The sequence below is a fragment of the Rattus norvegicus genome, chromosome 6 (genome assembly GCF_021556685.1).
Source record: "Rattus norvegicus strain SHRSP/BbbUtx chromosome 6, alternate assembly SHRSP_T2T, whole genome shotgun sequence".
Lineage (NCBI taxonomy): Eukaryota > Metazoa > Chordata > Mammalia > Rodentia > Muridae > Rattus > Rattus norvegicus.
The window spans coordinates 127,145,192-127,165,390 of NC_141539.1; the positions used below are offsets into that span (position 1 = coordinate 127,145,192).

At 42.1% G+C, this 20,199-nt stretch overlaps 1 protein-coding gene, 1 long non-coding RNA gene and 1 pseudogene across 30 annotated transcripts in view; 2 read left to right on the forward strand and 1 right to left on the reverse strand.

The window, feature by feature from the left end:
• The first annotated feature begins 48 nt into the window (after positions 1-48).
• On the forward strand, positions 49-4,810 carry LOC148005436 (uncharacterized). Its single transcript, XR_015623313.1, has 3 exons — positions 49-365; positions 1,624-1,897; positions 4,587-4,810. It is a non-coding gene; the product is annotated as an uncharacterized LOC148005436 (long non-coding RNA).
• The window catches only part of Atxn3 (ataxin 3), a 35,875-nt gene continuing 20,193 nt past the window's right edge, over positions 4,518-20,199 (reverse strand). For 11 of the 29 annotated variants that reach the window (XR_015622124.1, XR_015622122.1, XM_087554487.1 and 8 more), the window contains 4 exons: positions 19,214-19,380; positions 17,957-18,053; positions 11,612-11,709; positions 4,518-8,713 (listed from right to left, as the gene is read on the reverse strand). Coding sequence is in view for 26 of the 29 variants with exons in the window: in XM_087554487.1 (XP_087410613.1) it covers positions 8,616-8,713; positions 11,612-11,709; positions 17,957-18,053; positions 19,214-19,380 (460 nt within the window). In the remaining 3 variants the exon portion in view is untranslated. 29 annotated transcript variants of the gene reach the window in all.
• Rpl37a-ps6 (ribosomal protein L37A, pseudogene 6) lies at positions 16,843-17,264 on the forward strand (annotated as a pseudogene).

The window sequence follows — 20,199 nt, forward strand, 5'->3', positions numbered from 1 at the left end:
AGGGCCGCTGCCAAATGCGTCCCGGGCGCGAAGGACAGTGGGATCGCGGAGGACCAAGTAAATGGGGCAGCCAGACCCGTGGCTTCCGCGTAACCTGCGGAACTTTAGGTGGAGACTGAAGAGGCGGCGGTGGCCAGTCCACCTGCGCAGCTGCTTTTGTTTGTAAGGGGAAGCAAACCCTTGACAGTCGCCTTCTAATCCTGTCTGCAAGAGCTATTGTATTGCTAGGATTCGATAGGATCGTCCCACCCCACTGGGAAGCGACCTCAATCCATCTGCATTACTCTTTTTTTTTTTTTTTTTTTTTTTTTTTTTTTTTTTTTTTTCGGAGCTGGGGACCGAACCCAGGGCCTTGCGCTTCCTAGGTAAGCGCTCTACCACTGAGCTAAATCCCCAACCCCCATCTGCATTACTCTTATCCAGCCTCTGCTCATAAGAGAGTATCTCTGCCAGAGGGTTGGAAACGAGGCTACAAGCTGAAACGGCGAGTTGCAATTCAAGTATCCAGGCAGGAAACACTTGTTTTAGTGTTTGTTTTCAGTTACTGTGTACTTAAAGGAACAATGGGAATACCACCAGTATGTGAAATCCGATGACCTTCCTCCCAAATTATTTCTCCCTAAAACTTCAATAATTTTCACCAGATATCTATTTGGGTTTAGGGGGTGTCTCCGAGGGGTTTTCAGCTTCCGTGTCCCAGAACAAGGACTTGGACACGTGGATAGTAGTAAACAAGACAAGAAAGCGGAGAAAAGACACACCCAAGAGAAGCAGGCCAGAACATTGATGATGGGGTTGATAAGCTACATTTTCAGCTTGACTTGATGGAGAATTTCTAGTGCTGAGGATCAAATCCAGAGACTTGTACCTGATAGGCATATAGGCTTAGTTAATCACATCTTCAGCCCTTGAGACAAGATCTCCTATAACCCAGGTTGGCTTCGAACTGATGACCTCCTGAGTGCTAGACTACAAGTATGTACCATCATACTTGTACATTGCCCAGAACAATTTTTTGTTGTTGTTGTTTTTGTTTTTTTTCTTTTCTTTTTTTTTCGGAGCTGGGGACCGAACCCAGGGCGTTGCGCTCGCTAGGCAAGCGCTCTACCGCTGAGCTAAATCCCCAACCCCCAGAACAATGTTTTTTAAATGTAGTATATGTAACCTTCAAATGATTAACATATCTACTGTTAATTCTGGGCACTAGGGAATGTTAGGGAAAGTAAAACGGTGAGGATAGTATGGGCATGACATAGTAAGTGGAACACTGGGAATGTAGAAAATGGTTGAGACCTCAACAGTAAGATAATCTTGCATAGAACCTTGAACAAGTGAGATGCTCAGCTATATGGGAGAAGGGGAGTAGAGTCTAGACAGTAAGATATAACTGAATATAAAGTCTGTTACACTTGTCTCTGGCAGTTTTGAGAATTTATAAGAAGGCACGGATGGCTTGAGCAGAATGGATTAGGGAAGATTTATAAGTAAGGACCCAGAAAATATGAAGAAGTTGAGTCACAAGGGCCATTTACAGGACTCTGGCTTTTATTCAGTCTAGGATGATGAGTGATGAATTCATATATGACTGAAAAGTTTAGCAACTGTAATCTCATTTTTCTGAAGGTATAAATCCTCTAGAGCTCCACATCTGCTGGAACTTGGTCCAAGAATAGAATCCTATGAGAATTCTGAATGCTTGTGAGAAAACTCTAAGAAAATAAGACAAGAATCTTGTGACCTTAAAGAGGAATTTTAGTCCAGCAAGATGGCTGCTCTGGCAAGGGATCACATCCAAAGATCTTCTAAGTCTACAGGAACCGGGCAGAATACAGACAAACTCTGGATTACAGTATGGTCTGGCTAGAATATAGACATACTCTAATTCCTAACAATGAAGGTAAGACTAGTTTGTAGAAGGAAACAGGCTTGTTTGAAAGTGATGTCTAATTAAGGGACAATGTGATGAATCAGAGAAAGATTTGACAGAATGAGTCAGAGATAGGATACACCCAACTCCCATGAGAACAGCACAGGAAAGAGAGGCTACAAGAGAGAGACAGAGACAGAAGGACACAGAGATAGAGAGACTGAAACAGGGCAACAGAGGCAGAAAGATATGTGTGGCAGTTTTACCAGGACAGTGACAGAAACAGACTAGACACAGGTGAAGACAGAATGAGCCAGAGAATGAGGAACTAGAAGATTAGAACATGTTAACAAAGTTAAGTATGAGGCCAGGCACAGCAATTCAGTCAGAAGCCAAGAGAAGATTGAATCAATCAGCTTGGAAAATTAGATTGTACACAGAGGCTAGAAGCTTGCAGGCCTAGGGATGATTAGAACAGACAAACACTCTAGGCTCAGCCCAAGCCCTGTTTTTGCACAGCTTGGCTATAGCTCTCATCTCTTCATCTGAGGAAATGAGTGACATTTACATGAGTTTCCTCAAAACCACTGAATTGGAATGTGCTTGTGTGTTCCTCCTAGGTGTACTGCATAGAGTAAATTTACTTCTGATTATTCACACAACTGGCTGTTGTTTATAAGCCTTTTCTTTCTTTCTTTTTTTTTTTTTTTCTTTTTTTTTCGGAGCTGGGGACTGAACCCAGGGCCTTGTGTTTGCTAGGCAAGCGCTCTACCTCTGAACTAAATCCCCAACCCCTATAAGCCTTTTCTTGTGTGGGGCTTTGCTGCTGTAAAATTATAAAAAAGGCTGTCTTTTAACCCTCACTAGGTCTGGCACTGAAATACCCCTAGGTATCTTCATCTCGCTTCATAACAACCTATAAATGTGCAGAGAGGAATCATAACATCTGTCTCCATGTTCTCTTGGCTGCTCTTCCTTCTCATCTCCCAATTTGCTCCCGTCTCCTCCCCCCTCTCTAAAACTTTCCTCCCACCCATCCTTCCTTCTCGTCCAATGACAGGTCTCGTTCTATCCTATACCTGCCTTCACCTGTATAATGACATCATCCTACAGGGCTTGCCCATCATATTCACCTTGCCCTTGAGATTGTACACTTTGCTCATGTGCTTCCTCTTAATCTTCACAGAATAATGTCTGAAGATCTGAATAAACTTGTCTAGTGCATGAAATTTTAGTCTGCCTCATTGTTCGGCTGCATTCTCCAGGCCCTACCACTTCTAGAGTAGTAAACACACATCCTTAAATTCACAATGTGCTACAATATCAATGGAATGAATGAAAAATGCAAATGTAAGCTTTGCACCATTTACTAATATCTACATAAGTGGTTCTCAACCTTCCCAATGCTGCAACCTTTTACTACAGTTCATGTTGTGGTGACTTGAACCATAAAATTATTTCATTACTACTCATTTCCCTCATGAAAAATAGATGGGTATTTTTGTATTTCCTATGTTTCTACTCCCTTCCCTTCCAAGTTCTAAATACAGTGTCTTCATAATGAATGAGAACATCAATGCACAATTTGGTGTGGTCTGAGTGAGATGTTCTCTCTGAAGTGTTGTTTGAATGCTGGATTCCTAGCTGGCCGTGCTGATTGAAGAGGAGGTTACAGAACCCTCTAAAGGTTAGGCCTAGGCTGCAGGACTAGGAGCAGGACTTGAAAGGTTAGAGCCCAGCCTCCATACCAGTCTAGGGTTGTCTTCTGATCTACCAAGATGAAGGATGTGATAGCTGCTAGACTTTCCCTGCCATGATGACCTGTACCCTCTGAAATTGGACCCAAAATGACCACTAAGTTACCTCAAAGGCATTTTGTTATAGTGGCAAGAAAGGCCACTAATAGACTACATAGACCTTGCTCGTTGCTACTAAGCCACGTACTGTACTAAACACATCCCTCAGAACAGGCCTTGAGACCATTAGTATTCTGAATGATCAGTATTACTCATGCTTGTTTCTAAGAATCAAAACAGCAAATGGTCCACGGTGAGCACATAGACTGTTCCCTAATGCTGTATGAATGTCTCTGTGGTGACCTGAGAGACAAAGGGTAACTAAGGTGCTTAGCATAGGTAAAGAATGGTCTCAAGAGAAAAGAAATGCCAACCAAGAGCAGTGGTGCATGCCCGCAAGCCTAGCACCCAAGAGTGGAAAGCTAGAGAACCCAAATGCTCCAGGTCAGCTAAGGCTAAATAGAGAATGTCTAAAAGAACAAAAAACGAGTTATTAATGTGTTTTGTCTCTTGAGGTTAAGAACAAGTGAACAAGTATTTAAAACCAGATTTCAAAGAATGCGAAATCCTTTCTTGGGAAAGACTGAGTTCAGTCTCAAGCAATGAGGAGAAAACTGTGGAAGGCTTATGGACCTGGGATCAGGTGACAATGCACTCTGACAGGAATCTGTGAGGGCTCCCCTGGCCTGTGTCAGGCATCACTGCACCCGAGTAAAAACAACTCCACAGACAAAGCTTCTTCCAAGTTCCAGCTCCAAGGTCCTGGTACAATGGATCTGAATGTGGCCTGAAAATGCGTGCCTCCCACCAGACTTTGAACAGCAAGGCTATAAATTAACGATAAAGCAGAACGGTTAATAGAAAATCATTCTCTTTATTTAATAATCTCTGATATTTAAAATACAACTCATTAATATCAACAGGACCCTCAGTGTTCAACAGTGCTTTGGAAGCCCAGCTTTCAAAGGAGCAGACAGACGGAAGACCTGTGGAGTGGCAGCCATCAACTTGAGGCACAGGAGGAAGGGCTGCAGAGTTGTGTCCTGAGGAACTGCTCCGCTACAGTGCATCATATTGACCAGAAGACAATGCCTTTAATCTCATGGCTTTTGCACTTGAGTTCAATATATTTTATCTATACAGAACAGTCATTTTTTAAAAAGTTATTCCTATTAGTCCAGTGTTATAGAAATTAGATAATCACATTTCAAATGTCTATCTTCCTCAAAAAAAAGAAAAAAAAACATTAAAAAATTCCAGGAAACATACTACCTTTAAACTACTTAAGAGACAAGTGAGTCCTACCTAGGTAACTGCATTTTCCACACACTTCTCACTAGTGCCTCACCTAGGACTGCACTTACAATGTGTACTGGTATTATTAAACCTCCATAACAGGGACTATATTTTTTGTGCTAATTCTTAAAATGACAGACCCATTTTAGGTGCTTGCACACACACACATGTGTGCACACACACACACACACACACACACACTCCTCTAATTTTAAAAAAAAAAGTCAATATCCTTTTCATTCCTGAAAGACTACAACAAAACATTTTATTATGCATAAAACTTTGAAAAATACAAAACCAATTCTTGTCTTTAATTATAAACGAATTAGGAATAAAGGGAGAGTTTCTAAATATGAAAACCAAAAAACTCTGTACTGATTAGCTGATGCCACCTGGTTTTTCTTAAGGTCACCTATTACAGCTCTACACTTGTTAGGACTAAACTACAACAAACAACTCCCTTGGAAAATACTCCCTGTAAGGCCTCTCTGAACGTGGATTCACTGTGAGCCCCTGTTCTTCTTTTGCAGTGTTAGGGACTGAGCACAAGGCCTGGGCCTCTAGGTGGCTGCTCTACCACTGAGCACATGGCACTGCCTGACAATAACCTGTCTCTGGAGGTTTCGGTATTAACTGAAGCCTCTTCCTGACTAAAACATCAGACTCCCCAGCTTCAGACTCTCGGATAGCACATCTGGGTTCTGCACTGCCCAATCTGGACTCAGGCATGGCACAGGGGCCAGTTCTAAGAACTTAGTAATTCTTGGCACTGGCATGATTTAAATAGTACCAAACATTCAGGTATTCAAAATCTGTGGCTTAGACTCTGACATGAATAAAACTTATTTTACTCAACCTGATATTAAATAAAGCAATGCAGACTACTCCTTTTGAGAATTCATCCTCATTAACTTTGGCTTCATCAAGAAAAATCAAGTTTTCAGGAAAAAAAAAAAAGCACCGCCTCAGATAGTCTGTGAAGTGTAAATTATTTGGCCAACATTTAAAACTTCACCGTGGAGTTCACCTGCACTGACTGTATCAAACCATCTAATCAATGAAATGTCCCAAAGGTTTTTGTTGTGTTGTGTTGTGTTGTGTTGTTTTGTTTTGTTTTAAAGACAGAGTCCTACTATGCAGCTGCAGCAAGTTTGGAACTTACTCTGTAGACTAGACTGGCTTTGAACTCAAAAAGCAATCTGCCTGCCTCTGACTCCCAGGCACGGGGATTGAAGAGTAGAACCTACTCTTGGTTCTAACACTAGCATTCTGGCTGTACATATTTTATCTGGTAGTATAAGTTACACATTAGAAAAATGGTATCAGTAGTTTAAATATTAAACATTAAAGTATTCCAATTGGTAAAAACAGAATGGAAATGTCAGTTAAGTCCATAACAGGACCATGACAGCGGAGTCCCTGGCCCGTCTATCCTGCAGTACTGTAAACAGCAGCTCCTGTGTACGGACGTGAATGTCATACAACTCTTACACTTTGGATACTGTGGTTATAATAAGCATTGGCATCTTTTCATGCTGCCTACTCATTAATAATGAATCTAAATGTTTAGGTAAGCCTAGGTCAATAGAAGGGATGGCAGTTCAATGGTGATTTTGGATTTGCCTGGACAAATACCACAATTTATAACAAACTTAAAAAATGCACTCAAATATATTCAGTGTACACTCAGTTTCTCTTTAAAACATTTCTAATAAAAGATCAACATGCTGTATTTCATACATGATTTACGTAGGGTGTGTTACATGAACGTTTTATAAACTCTGAAGTTAAAACTGAAATGGCTGTCAGGCAGCACATCAATCTGAGTGTGCGGAAAGTGTAATGTGGTTTTTCAAAGGGTAAAGGAAAGGGTCAATGCTCGACATGTGACCAGCACACTTGGGGTAGCTGCATACTTCAGTGTAAAAATCCACTGTAAGCAAAGGCCTAACCCAACAGCCTACAGCTGCATAATTCTGAACCTTTGCAATTACTAAAAGAAAACTTCATAGATTTGAAAATAGGACTGTCTAATTTTTCATGAGGCAAATTTCAAAAAGAGAAACTGTAATTGGCACAAAATGGCTAAGAAAAAAAACAAACAAAAGAGAAACACATGTTTTGGATCTGGGGATCTAGCTCAGAGGTAGAGCGCTTACCTAGCACACACGAGGCTCTGGGTTCAATCCCTAGCACAGCCAAACAAAACAATCCATCCTATCCAAGAGAAAGCTATTTCATAATCATAAATAAAAATATTTGTATCATTTTCAGTTAGATAGCAATAAATCCTACATCAAAAACTTTCCCTGATAAAAACGTGTGCAGAACACACATCAGTAGAGCAATATACCATGCTTCACCTTATTAAGCTGTTGGCTAAAATTTCTTCTTGATTTTACCTATGTACAAGTTAACATTCAAAGGGGCTTCAAAAAGGGTAGGGAGGGGAAAACAGTATCAGGATCTATGACACCCAGGACAAACACACAATAGTTAATTTCCACCCAAATCATACCAAAGCATTGACCCAGCAAGACTAGATGTGCATCTCACTTAATGTTTATCAAAACTAAGGACTTTCGTATTTACAAACAGATCCTTTAAGTATTGTGACTTCTGTAATTCTTAACAATTTTAACATGGTAGCAAGGGTCAACCACAGTATATTTAAATATATTTTCATTAGTAAATTACTTTCACATCCTAGACCATCATCCTAGCAGCCTATTTTCTACTAAAATAAAAAAAAATTTATTTTTAAAAATTAAAAAGTGAAGCAGGCACCTATTTTCCAGGACTTAATCATATACAGAACACTAAGCTCTTGACACAGAAGAAACACTGGAACGAACCCACCACCAGCACTGAAGGGCGGGTTCTCCTGTGGTACATTCATGGAGAACGTTAAGTAGAAGGAAATATATTTGTATCCTCTGTCTCTCCTTTCTCAACTGGAAAAGAAAGGAAATAAGTCAGCCAGGACACAGCTGAAATCCTTCGCAGGGCATCGAGAAAGCACGTGCTCACAAAAAACCTCAGCTCGTTTAGAAGAACAGGGCTGACTTTAGAGTAGAGGAATGCACCAGAGTTAAATAATGATCCCACTAAAAAAGGCTTTAAAACCAACAGATCACCATGTTAGACTTGCAGGAAAATAACCAAAACCAGAGAAAATAACACCAGGAAGCATCCATGTGCCTGACACATACACGAAAAGACAGACTGATCTTTCCATAGCAAGACATACAAACGATATTTCACAAAAGGTTGGTGTGAAATGAAGAAAAGCCCAAACAAGCCAAGCCAGCTCCAATGCAGAGAGAAGACGGAACTCTACAGGATCAAGTTCTGTGGCAAGAGCTAACGAGTTGGTCCAAAAGAGCCAAGGAAAATTCCATAATTTCAGTCAGATATTGCACATTTGAAAAACAAGGAGGGACATTTAGAAAACTACGTTGTTTCTTTCATTGCTGACTGCCTCTTTGGCTAGCATCTCGTGGTTCTTTAGTCCTAGGACGCTTCTGCCCTTTCTGCTTACAAACCATGCAGTGTCTGCTGCCTTCCGGTGAACACACTGCTGCCAAAGTGGACCTTACACTGTGATCACACAAACAATGTTACAAAGCATGGTGGCAAAATGATTTTTAAAGGGACTATTTTTTTCTTTCTGCTTTCAAACTGTCTTTAGCAGTTTCTAAAGACACAGTCACAGTTGCCCGAAGCACGTCCTCTTCACTCATAGCATTGCCTGCTGGGAGAGAAAACAAAGTTCTCAGACAGTTTCTGCAAGGTCCTCACTCATCACAAGACAGACTTCTGAACTAGAGGTGTAGCTGAGTTGGAGGATGCTTGCCTGGCACGCACAAGGCTCTGGGTTCAATCCTTAGCAGGCACAGCATCAGGAATGAAGGCACATCCTGTCAGCCTAGCGTGTAAGAGATGGAGGCAGGAGAATCAGAACTTAAGGTTGTCCTTGACTATATAACACTTGGAGCCAGCCCAAGCTACATGAAACCTGTCTAAAAGGAAGAGTTAAAAAAAAAGAAGAAAAAAAAAAAGGCAAATTCTTACCAAATATATTTCTACTTGAATACTAGGTTTCCTTTTTTACAAAAGACTTTGCTAACTGTGTGTACATTTGTGGGCACTGTGTGCCGTAACATGTACAGAGGACAGACAGACAAACAGACAGACAGGGGTAGTGCCCTCTCCATCATGTGGGTTCTGGTGCTTAGATTATGACTGCCAGGCTTGGCAACTGGAGCTAGCTTCTGAGTTAGCTACGGGAGATGGCGTTCACTCTCTTTCCCCTCTCTGTGGCGGGACTTCATAAGTCTTAAAGCTGAGCACACTGAGACCAACTCTGGGAGTTCACACGGGCATCAGTTGTGCCGAAAAGCACTGGCTCCTTGGTGTCCTCCATCCCCACCAGCTCTGACCATCTTTCTACCACCTTTCTCTCAAAGTTTCCTGAGGCCTGAAGGCAGGATTTGATGACTGTTTAGAACCAAGTATTCCAAGCTGTTGTTCATCTCTGAGGATGGCTGATGGTGACGCTCATCGGACTGCCAGGCCTGCATGGCCACCCCTTCCTTTAGCCTTCAAGGAGACTTTTTTTTTCTTTTTTTCAGAGCTGGGGACCGAACCCAGGGCCTTGCGCTCGCTAGACAAGCGCTCTTCTGCTGAGCTAAATCCCCAACCCCCAAGGAGATGTTTTTAAAAGTTCTTTCTCAATCCTAGTGAGTGTATGATTACTGCACATGTAATCCTGGGTTTAAGTTTCCTTCAGCATTGGAGACAGTTACTATTCACTCCTAAGTCACTTCCCATTTCACACTGCTGTTGGGACAGTTATTTCTCTGATTAGGGTTGTGCCTTCAGTTTTCAGAGGTCTTAAGTATTTCTTTGGGTTTACACAAATTTGAAGTTCATTCCACTTCTTCCATTTGTAGGTTTCTAGTGTCTGTCAGGGTGAGCTGATGAAAAGATCACCAGACCTTTCCACCACTTCCTCACCCCGTTGGGAGGCTCCTGGGAGTTAGAGGTTGAGCTGTCACAAGCCTCAGTGCTGTTCACTGTGTATGGTCAGTCTTCTGTGTTGATGGGAAACGATGTCACAAGCCTGTCTGCCATCTAGTCCACCGCGTTTTCTACGCTGAGTCCAGTCACTGAGGTTTACACTTCAGTTCTTCCTCTGCTCTAAAATGTGTATGTGAGATCCAGGCGGAGTGGATAACCAGAGCCTCAGCACTTGAGAGGTAGACGCGGGACAATAGTGAATGCACAGTCAGTCTGCGCTACAGAGTGAGACTCTGCCTCAAAACAGAACAAAACAAAACAAAAAACACCAAGAAAGAAACCAACCAAACAAAAAACAATGATTAATTAAAATTTCCATATGGTCCCTTCTTTCATGGTTCCTGACATACCAGTGGTTTTCAACTGAATCATGGGTACTTGGGTATTGTCAACTTGGGAATTTTCTTTGTTTTTGTGAACTTCCTCTGACAGAGGCTAGGGTATGTTAGAGCCACCTCTGGCTGGATTTACAGGATTCTGTGTAACATGATCTCTAGTGCAAGACACAGATCACAGCCACAACCTTGATCAGTTTTTTATTGTTTTGGGGCCGTTCCAAATGAGAGCTCTGCATCGATTCTATGAAGTCCTCTGACAAACAGGGCTTCTTCTCCACTCATCTTCAATACTAGGCCTGAGTTTAAGAGGTATTGCATGGAGGATGGGTGAGGAACATGGACTCCAGCTGTTATCTAGACCACAGTAACATAATGTTTTCCTTTACTAGGTGGTGAGATGTATTTCCTTTCCACTTACTAATATTCATTACCTCTTACTCATCTCTGAAGGATCTCTGAAGAATGTGTCAGCTATGAAGTTAAAGTAATGTGTGTGACTTGAAAACCAACCAGGGCATGGTGGTGCATGCCTGTTACTACTACTGCTACAACCTACTACTACTGCCCAAACAGGAAGATCAGGAATTTGAAGCTAGTCTGGGCTACACAGTGAGTTCTAAGCTAGCCCTTGCTACATAATAAAACTGTCTCAAAAACAAAACTACATTAAATAAATAATACCCAAATATCTACCAAGTGCTCTAGTCTATGTGCTTTATAATTCAGAGGAACTTGGTATATTACAAATTTATTTAAGAGTTTTATAATACAATTAAAGAAGAAAGAAAAGGGGGCTGGAGAGATGGTTCAGTGGTGAAGCATGGGTTGCTCTTCCAGAGGTCCTGAATTCAATTCCCAACAACATTTATAATAGGGTCTGATGCGCTCATCTGGCATGTAGGCATACATGCAGACAGAGTACTAATACATAAAATACATAAATTAGAAAAAAAGAAAAAGCCGTGCACATCTTTAATCCCAGTGCTGGGAGGCAGAGGAAGGCAGACCTATTCTGACTCAGTGTGTGGTCTACAGAGTGAGTTGTAGGACAGCCAAAGCTATACAGAGCAACCTGTCTCAAAAACAAAACAAAACAAACAAACAAAAAACCAAAGGCCCAAAAAAACAACCCCAAAACAACAACCAGAAAAGAAAAAAATATATAAAGTAAAATGACAAGGGCCTTGGGTATCAGGTAAAGCAATAGGTGAATAGAAAGACAGAAAGCACACCTTGGTTGCTCCGGAGTCCTCCTGAACTTGTGGTGGGTCTTTCACATGGGTATGAAAGGTATCCAGGTCGGTCTGCTTCCTGTTGCTGATGCTGTTGCCTGAAACATTCAAAAGTGAACATATGATAAAATAACGCAAAAGAAGCCTGCCCTGAGAGTGGCTAGTCATGTAGGAAACAAGCTGCTCCATGAATCAGAATGGTCACTGGCCTGACTACCTCAGAAGGTGAGAACTGGCTGGATAATTACAAGTATAAAAATGTCAAAGCTCTTATTCTAAAACCTACATATCTGAATTTTTGGACAAGAGGTAGGTATTTGCACTTTCTGTACAAGGTTCACTAGTAGTGATCCTTGTACAAATCAATGTTGGTTTATATATCTTTATCACTGTTAGGAGCCTCTGAAAAACACCTTTGATAAGACAAACCATCTCACGTTAATGCGCTCTTTCCCTGGCTGGCTCCCTCACCATCACTCAAGACCTCGCCAAGCTTGTTCCTGGGGGCCCCTCTCCTGACCACCCAACTCCAAGCAGCCTCTGACCTTCTCACCATTTCATTTTAATTCTCAGCACAAACACTGTCTGGGCCGTAACCTGATGCTGCTTACCTGTGTCCCCAGTCCCCGAAACTGCACCTGTCACAGAGCAGCTTCATCACATACATGAAGAATTCAAGAAATAGAAACACCTACATTCAGTACCACTGGATGTTGAAGTGTGTGATCTGTGTGTTGATCTTACAAGGGGTTGCAGTAAAGAGACTCATGAGTCTCAGAAGACACTTTAAACTGTGAAACAGTCTTAAGACTGAAAGACTTAATGTAAAATGTAGTGGTTTGAATATGAATGCTCCCCCACCAACACCCCCCCAGGAAGTGTCACTAGGGTGGATTTTGAAGCTTCAAATGCCCATGCCAGGCCCAGTTAGTCTCTGTCTGTCTGTCTCTGTGTCTCTGTCTCTCTCTGTCTGTCCCTCCCCCCCCCCCCCTCTGGCTATGATTCAGAGTAGAACCCTCAGCTACTTCTCCAGTACCATGTCTACCTGCATCCTGCTATGCTCCCTGCATGACGATGGATGAAATCTGTGAAACTCTAATCCAGCCTCAATTAAATACTTTCCTTCATGAGTTGCCGAGATCTCGGTGTCTCTTCACAGCAATAGATCACTGGCTAAGATAACTGTTTCAAAACAGAAGTAGTGAAGCTTGCTTAGGTGACTTGTGCTTGTAGTCACCCAAAAGGCTAAGGGAAAAGGTCATCTGAGCCCAGGAATGCAATACCAGCCTTGGTAACAAAGCAATCCCTATCTCAAAAACACAAAAACAAAACAAACATGAAGGAATATATCCTTGTATTTAGAAAATGTGTGCTGAAATACTAAGCTATATTAAAAATGCAGTTATTTCCAGATGCCTCTGATGTGTTGACAATCTGGGTAGAGTATTGGGAGGCGCAAGGAGCCCTGCACACTAGGTCTGTTTTTCAGTAATAAACGACACACACACACACACACACACACACACACACACACACACGCACGCACGCACGCGCACACGCACAGCTAAAAAACAGAGAAATGACATAAAGTAAAAAGTCACTGATTTAAAAGCTGTGTGATTTTAAAAGGACCAAAACTTTAAAACTCGGTTATAGCTAGCATTTTTTCCCTATCGTTGTTCTTGATTTTGAGCAGGGTCTTTAGGCTGGTAGCCCAGGATGACCTTGAACCCCAGGAGCAGCTGGCTTCCACCTCTCAAGGGCACTCTGCTTGTCCTCCTCAGACTTGAGTTTTAATGTGAGCAATAAAGACAACTCAGATGTAGGAACTCCATCTTCTCCCTGTTGGTCTGTGAGGCAAAACACTGACTTTTTGGTGTTGCACACCTTTACACATGGGTGATATGGAGGAAGGACTGAGCTCTGGGGATTTGATTTGTGAGTGCAACTTCAGAGAGATACCCTTTAATTTACTTTTAATTTTTCATTTAACTGAACAATTATTGTACATATTCATGGAGTGGTTAAACCTTAAATTATGCAAATGAGAAAATCAGCTGCCAACCATCACCAACCACCGTGAAGCCTGGAAGAGGCTGTTATGGAACGAGTCCCTCAGAGCCCTTCCACCATGTCTGACGGTGGCTGCAGAGCTAAGACCTGGTCTCTGACTACATTAAGGCCCACGTGAGCTTCTACAAAGGGCATGGCTGAGTCAGTGAGGCAGAGCCGTTTCCTGGCAAACGAAAAGGCAAGGAGATTCAGTCCTGAATCCTGCCTTGTGACTGTTTCAGTGGGACAGGAAGTCTTGACAACTATTATCATAGCTATCTATCATTTCTAGTTGGTTGTTTGTTTTTAAGATTTAATTAGGGACTAGAGAGATAGTTCAGTAGTTGAGGGCACAGGATGCTCTTCAGAAGACCTGAGTTCAATTCCCAGGGCAGCTCACAATCGTCTATAATCCTGGCCCCGGGGGGTCTAATATCCTCTCTGGCTCCTCCGGCACTACATGCATGTGGTACTGATACATACATGCAAGAAAAACACCCATACACATAAAATTGAAAAAAGTGTTTTACTAATTAAATGTGTATATAAAAGATTTAATGTTTTAGATTTTATGTGTGTATGAGTGTACACAAGCGCAGGTATGCATGTGTGCAAGTATACACACGCTCACACCCTCAGGAGTGAGAATGGAGTGTAGAATCCTCTAAAGTCTGGGTGATTATGAGCCATGTGGGGTTCTGGGAACTTACCATCGTCCTTTCCCAGTCTATCTGATCCCCACCATCCTAACCAGACAGTAGTTGCAGTCCTTTTCACAAATTGGTCTGTATTTCAGAAGCCTGGCTCAGAACAAGCTCTAAGACTGTTAAGCCCCTAATTTCACTATTAATTAGTGTTTCACTTAAACACCCTTACCTATTTGTTTCTTAAACAGAACTGTCTGATAAACTAAGTCACACTTAATACTTAAGCTATAGCATAAGTGTTAGCCAATCAAAGCATCCTAACACTTCTTGGCTACAAATGTCTGTTATCTGTTCTGCTGGGAAACACTGTTTCTTGTAACAGACAGAGCACAGCACTGGAAGCTACACTAAAGAGGACATAAGTGACACTGACATCATCTGTGAGACACGTACCAGCTGACAAACAGTCTCCGGCCCCATCACTGAGTTCTATGCTCCCAGCAGCAGGAGTTAACAATGCCGGAGTGGACTTTATTTACACATCACTGCTTAAAAAATGTCACATCAAAGAAATACTACTTAGCAACCCTTGCTCATAAACTATGAATTATAATAATAGGCTAATTTTTAGTAATATTTTTTACACAACAAAAGAAATCCTATGATGTGTCCTATTTCATACCTCCAGTAAGCAAGAGGCTTTAAGAGGCAGGTGGGAGATGAGGGAGAGCCGCTGAACTGTGAGTAACAAGCTGACAGCAGGGCCAGCTTGGAGGGAAGAAGGAAGTCAGTCTTAGAGCCAAAGACAGAACCTAGAGAAACGGGACTATTCCAGCTAAGGAAATGAAGGATTGGAGAAAAAGGCAAGTGCAGTATGCACTTTTAACCAATGAGCCATCCTCCAGCCCCTCCACACCTTCTTAAACTTCACTCACTAGCACTTTAGAGCTGGTTAATGTTAAATAAGCACCACAAAGTTAACCCTTAGTTCATCTCAGCTCTGTGACTAGGTACAACACTCTCTACCTAGAGACACTCATTTCGCAAAAGATAAAAGACTAAAGCTGGAAACAATCGTTATATACACAAACAACTAAACCAGGAAAGGGGATAACATTTGAAATGTAAATAAATAAAATATTCAATTTAGAAAAATACACAATCAATTAGAAAAGAGGCATGCTCATACCCAAACTCTTTTTGTAAAGGTACAAGATTGGCCCCAATCTGTCAACTCAAAAGCACTAGCTTTGGCTTTAAATTGTGACTGGTGTAGCACACTATTCATCATGGGATGTTACTGAATCACCCTCACTGCTACTAAAAGTAAAACATTAGTGCAAGTCTCAAATTTTCATTTCAAAAAAGTTAACAAAATGTTTAAATAAAAGAAAGAAGTTGGTGACAAAGCTCAGCAGGTAAACACCTTCCTTCCTTGCTGCCAAGACTGATGACCTGGCCACTGTGACACAACCCACAGGGTGGGAGCAGGCGGACCAACTCCTGAGCGTCCTCTGACCACCTGTGTACCATATACAGTGCACTGAACACGCGCGCGCACACACACACGCGCGCACACACACGCATGTGCTGAAAGAAGAGACAGAATATGAATTTGTGTATGACAGAAGGGAATATACAGTCACTAACATCACTTATTGAAGGAAGGGATAGTGGGAACATACTTTTTAAAAACCTTAAATTTTCTAGAATACTCATTTTGCCTACTAAAATAGTTTTAAGTTCTTTTTAAAACCAAATATTTATGTTAAAAGTATTATTATTGTTATTGTTGTTGTTATTATTATTATTATTATTATTATTATTATTATTATTATTATATTGTGACAACAGCACAGAAACAACCCCACAGATCATAAGCAAGCAAATGCCGTCAAATATTTTGGAGGCACATATAAAGACAGTAACGACATGCTGGCTGTGACCTGGAACAAGTCCGACGCTGTAAGAGAGTGGAAAGGACGGGGAGTCAGAGGTGTAACCTGGGCTGTGTGCTGGTGCTTATCAACAGTGAGTAACTATGAGCGTGCTATGCACAAATCAGCCACGATAAAGACCAGAGATACCTCACATTAGAGTACATCAGCGACCAGAACATCCCTTCATGTGCTTCTGAGTTGTGACTTAAAAAACAGAAAACAGGGGGCTGGGGATTTAGCTCAGTGGTAGAGCGCTTACCTAGGAAGCGCAAGGCCCTGGGTTCGGTCCCCAGCTCCGGGAAAAAAAAAAAAAAAAAAAAAAAAAAGAACCAAAAAACAGAAAACAGGAAAAGGTAAACATTATCTATCTTCAAGACACTAGCAGATGCAACATGGTCCAGACTTTGATAATCCTCCACCTCTGACTAGAAGACCCAGCTGCTCAAGCTCGGAGCGGCTGCCGTGCTGCCCTGCTTGGGCGAGGCGCTCATGCATGTGTGTGAGCTCACCCCTCTGAGCTGCATCACAGTCTCTTAGAGATTTTGAAATGTGAAAATAGTCTTCTTCTGGTTTGGGCTTCGATTCTGGTGACATGGCTAAATGCACCAACAAGATCGGGATGGTTGGGAAATACAGGACCTGCTATGGTGCCTCCCTCCAGAAAATGGTGCAGAAAATTGAAATCAGCCAGCACGCCAAGCACACTTGCTCCTTCTGTGGCAAGACCAAGATGAAGAGATGAGCCGTTGGCATCTGGCACTGTGGTTCCTGCACAAAAACAGTGTCCGGCGGGGCCTGGACCCACAATACTACTTCCTCACAGTGAAGTCTGCCATCAGAAGACTGAAGGAACTGAAAGACCAGCGGAAGCCCTACCGTCTGAGACTCGCCTGGCCTGCGATAAACAGGCTAGCTTACAGAAAAAAGCAATGTGAAAATAAAAGCATCACTGAATTGAAAGGTGTGGTACATAACTGGGCAGAGTCCATCCCTGGCCTCACCTTTCTGACCTGACGTCAGAGGGTTCAATTATTTACTATTGATTACGTAACTTTTAAGGTAGAGTTTGGTCTAAAATAAAAAGCTAGGTATGACAACATATACCTGTAGTCCTAGCACAAGGGAAACTGAGGCAGGAGGACGGCCAAAGTGCAGTGAATGATGACTCCTATAAAGGAGGACGCTCCAGAAGTGCGAGTACTTCTCTTCCCCGAGCAATAGACAGCGTACAACATACAGCTCTGGAGGTTCTGCTCAGACTTATGGTTTCTACACCACTGATGGTGACGGGCTTGGGCCTCCAGAGTGACAAGAGCAGGATTAGGGAGCAGGTGCCTCTGCACTTAGGAACAGGCCCCACCTTCCTCAGATGTGTTTTCCCTGTCTACTGATGGAGGAACAGCGGGACTCATAAGTGAGCAACGCTGCATCCAAAGATCAATGGGCACAGTTCTTCTTGTCCTAAGTCCGTTTCCCTTTGCATAAGCAAAATTCACAAGGTTTCCTCCACTCTAGTCCATGTAGACTCATCCAAGATCTGGCAATGGTTTTCCTCTAAACACTTACGTATTTCACACCTTATTCTCTGAAAAACTTTAAAAAATATATTCTTATATTCATAGGTTCAGGCGGGAAGCAGTAATTTATAAACAGACAAAATAAGCAAGTATTAAATATGTGACTTTAATCTGTACCAACTACTTTACTTTTCAAAGTAGGCTTCTCTCCTCTTCCGCAGCTCTTCTGAAGAAAGATCTGTGCTTGATGTCTGCGGACTATCTTCACACATACCTCTGGAACTACCTAGAAAGATCATTTTACATACCTGTAAAAGCAGCAGTATGTTTGTTCTTACCAGAGCAAGCTTCTAGAAAGTTTCCTTCCTAAAAACATCCCAGTACTGTTCTGTAACTAAAAGAAGCCTATGGAAGTCTTAGAAAATCTAATTAAGGACCTAAAATCCAATGTGTTACTGCAACCACGGCTGATGCTATCCGTGCTGCATCAGATGTGAGATACGAGCTCACCGCTCACTTTATAGAAGAAGTAGCAAGACCACACTGCTGTGCTCCTTAACTTCCAAAACTGCATCTCCACCTTCAGCGTCACTGGATTCCTAACAGCCTTGCTGGATGACAATGACACGCCCTTCTGTTCTTAACAAACGGAATGTTTCTGGACTCTGAATAGTAATTGTACCAAGCACAGATTCTATGTAAATTGTGAAAATGGTAAGAAGGTTTTCTGTACATTACTTCAATAACCCAGCAAGCCCCCTCCTAAGGAAGCATGGGGTTTCACATCACAAGGAGTATGCAGGGGTAAGCCTGGAGGAGAGGACTCTAGGATAATGACAACTGCTATTAACAAATCCTCAGTACACTGAGACATTTAAACAATTCAGATGGTGAGAATTCTCATCAGAAGTAGAAGCAGCTTCATATGAATTAGATTAAAACAAAATCACAAAAATAAAGTACTTCGTGCTTTCAGAAAACTGCTCTGCGTCTCGACACTTTTCTCTGCCCATACTCCTAAGGGACTTTGTCTTCACTCCCTCCACTGATGATGGACGTTCGTCAATGAAAAGAACGAGGCTCCAGAAGCAGGCTTAAGTCTTCACCGTGCAGTCTGTGAGGCTAACAGCCAGGAAGTGCTTTGCGCATCTGTTAAAGCAGCCGGCTTGGGCAAGGCGCATCTGGCCACTAGAAGAGTGATCCAACTAGTTGTTTTATTGGTTCAGTACTGTACTGAACAGCATACCACAACTAAAATGACTGATGTGTTAAACACAACATAGTCTTAGTATAATACAAGTTATAAAAATGATTTAAGATCAATAAAATCTAAAAGAAATGCTCAGAGCTTTCAGCTTTCTATCAAAGCCCACTAACTTTCAGAAAAGCCAAGGACATGACCCACTCCTCCAAGAATGACTAAAGTACACATCAAAGCGTCCAAACCTTGCATACTGAGCTGAATGGCCCTCCGGAGATCGGCTTCTTCGTCCTCCATGTCGATTTCCTGGCGACTCATGGCCAGAGCCCTCTGTAAATCGTCCTCATCATCATCAAACATTCCCGGCCCGTCAGCCGCCTCTAAGACTCGCTCCAGATCTGCTTTGAGGGCGCTAAACAACAAATGAACTCATAATAATCACAGCCTAGTTTCTAGGAAACCCTGTCTCAAAAAACAAAACACTGTGTGTGGATAGTCTGTTTGCATGTATGTCGTATACAATGTGTGTGCAGTGCCTAAGGAGGCCAGGAGAGGGTGTGGGATCCCGAGACTCAAGGTTGTGAGTGAGCAGGTGGGTGCTGAGAACCAAACGCAGGCCCTCTAAAACAGTAGCCAGTGCTCCTAACCACTGGGCCATCTCTGCAGCCCCCACATTCTTCAACTTTAGATAAAGTTAGAAGGCACTTAAAAATGAAAGATTTTAAGTCAAAAACATGCTCTAGCAGATAAGGTCTAGTAACAACTGAGTTATGATAAAAACCTAATGTATTTTAGGAATTCAAAGTGCCAATTCCATAAATGTCACTAAAGCACAGCCTCCCTAGGCATAGCAGCATATACTTGTTGAGTACCAACTACTTTTGAGGCAGAGACAGAAGGATGTCAAGTTTGATAACTGGGGAACTTAATGAGACCTGTCTTTCAACAGAAGGGAACTGGGGGAGGGACTAAGGAGCTGTTCAATGATAGAGTATATGCATAAAATACAGGATTAGAGCCAAAATACCACAAATAATGACACTAAATCATGTTGGTTGGAGAAGGCATGTTCTGGAGATGAAGCACAGTAGGTAGAATATTTGTGTAGCATACACAAACCCCAGGGTTCAGTTTCCATCACCATAAATAAAACAGCATGGGGTGCAAACATATGTAATCCCAGCCAGCCTGAGCTACTTGAGATCTTACTTCAAAAATAAACAGAGGCTTC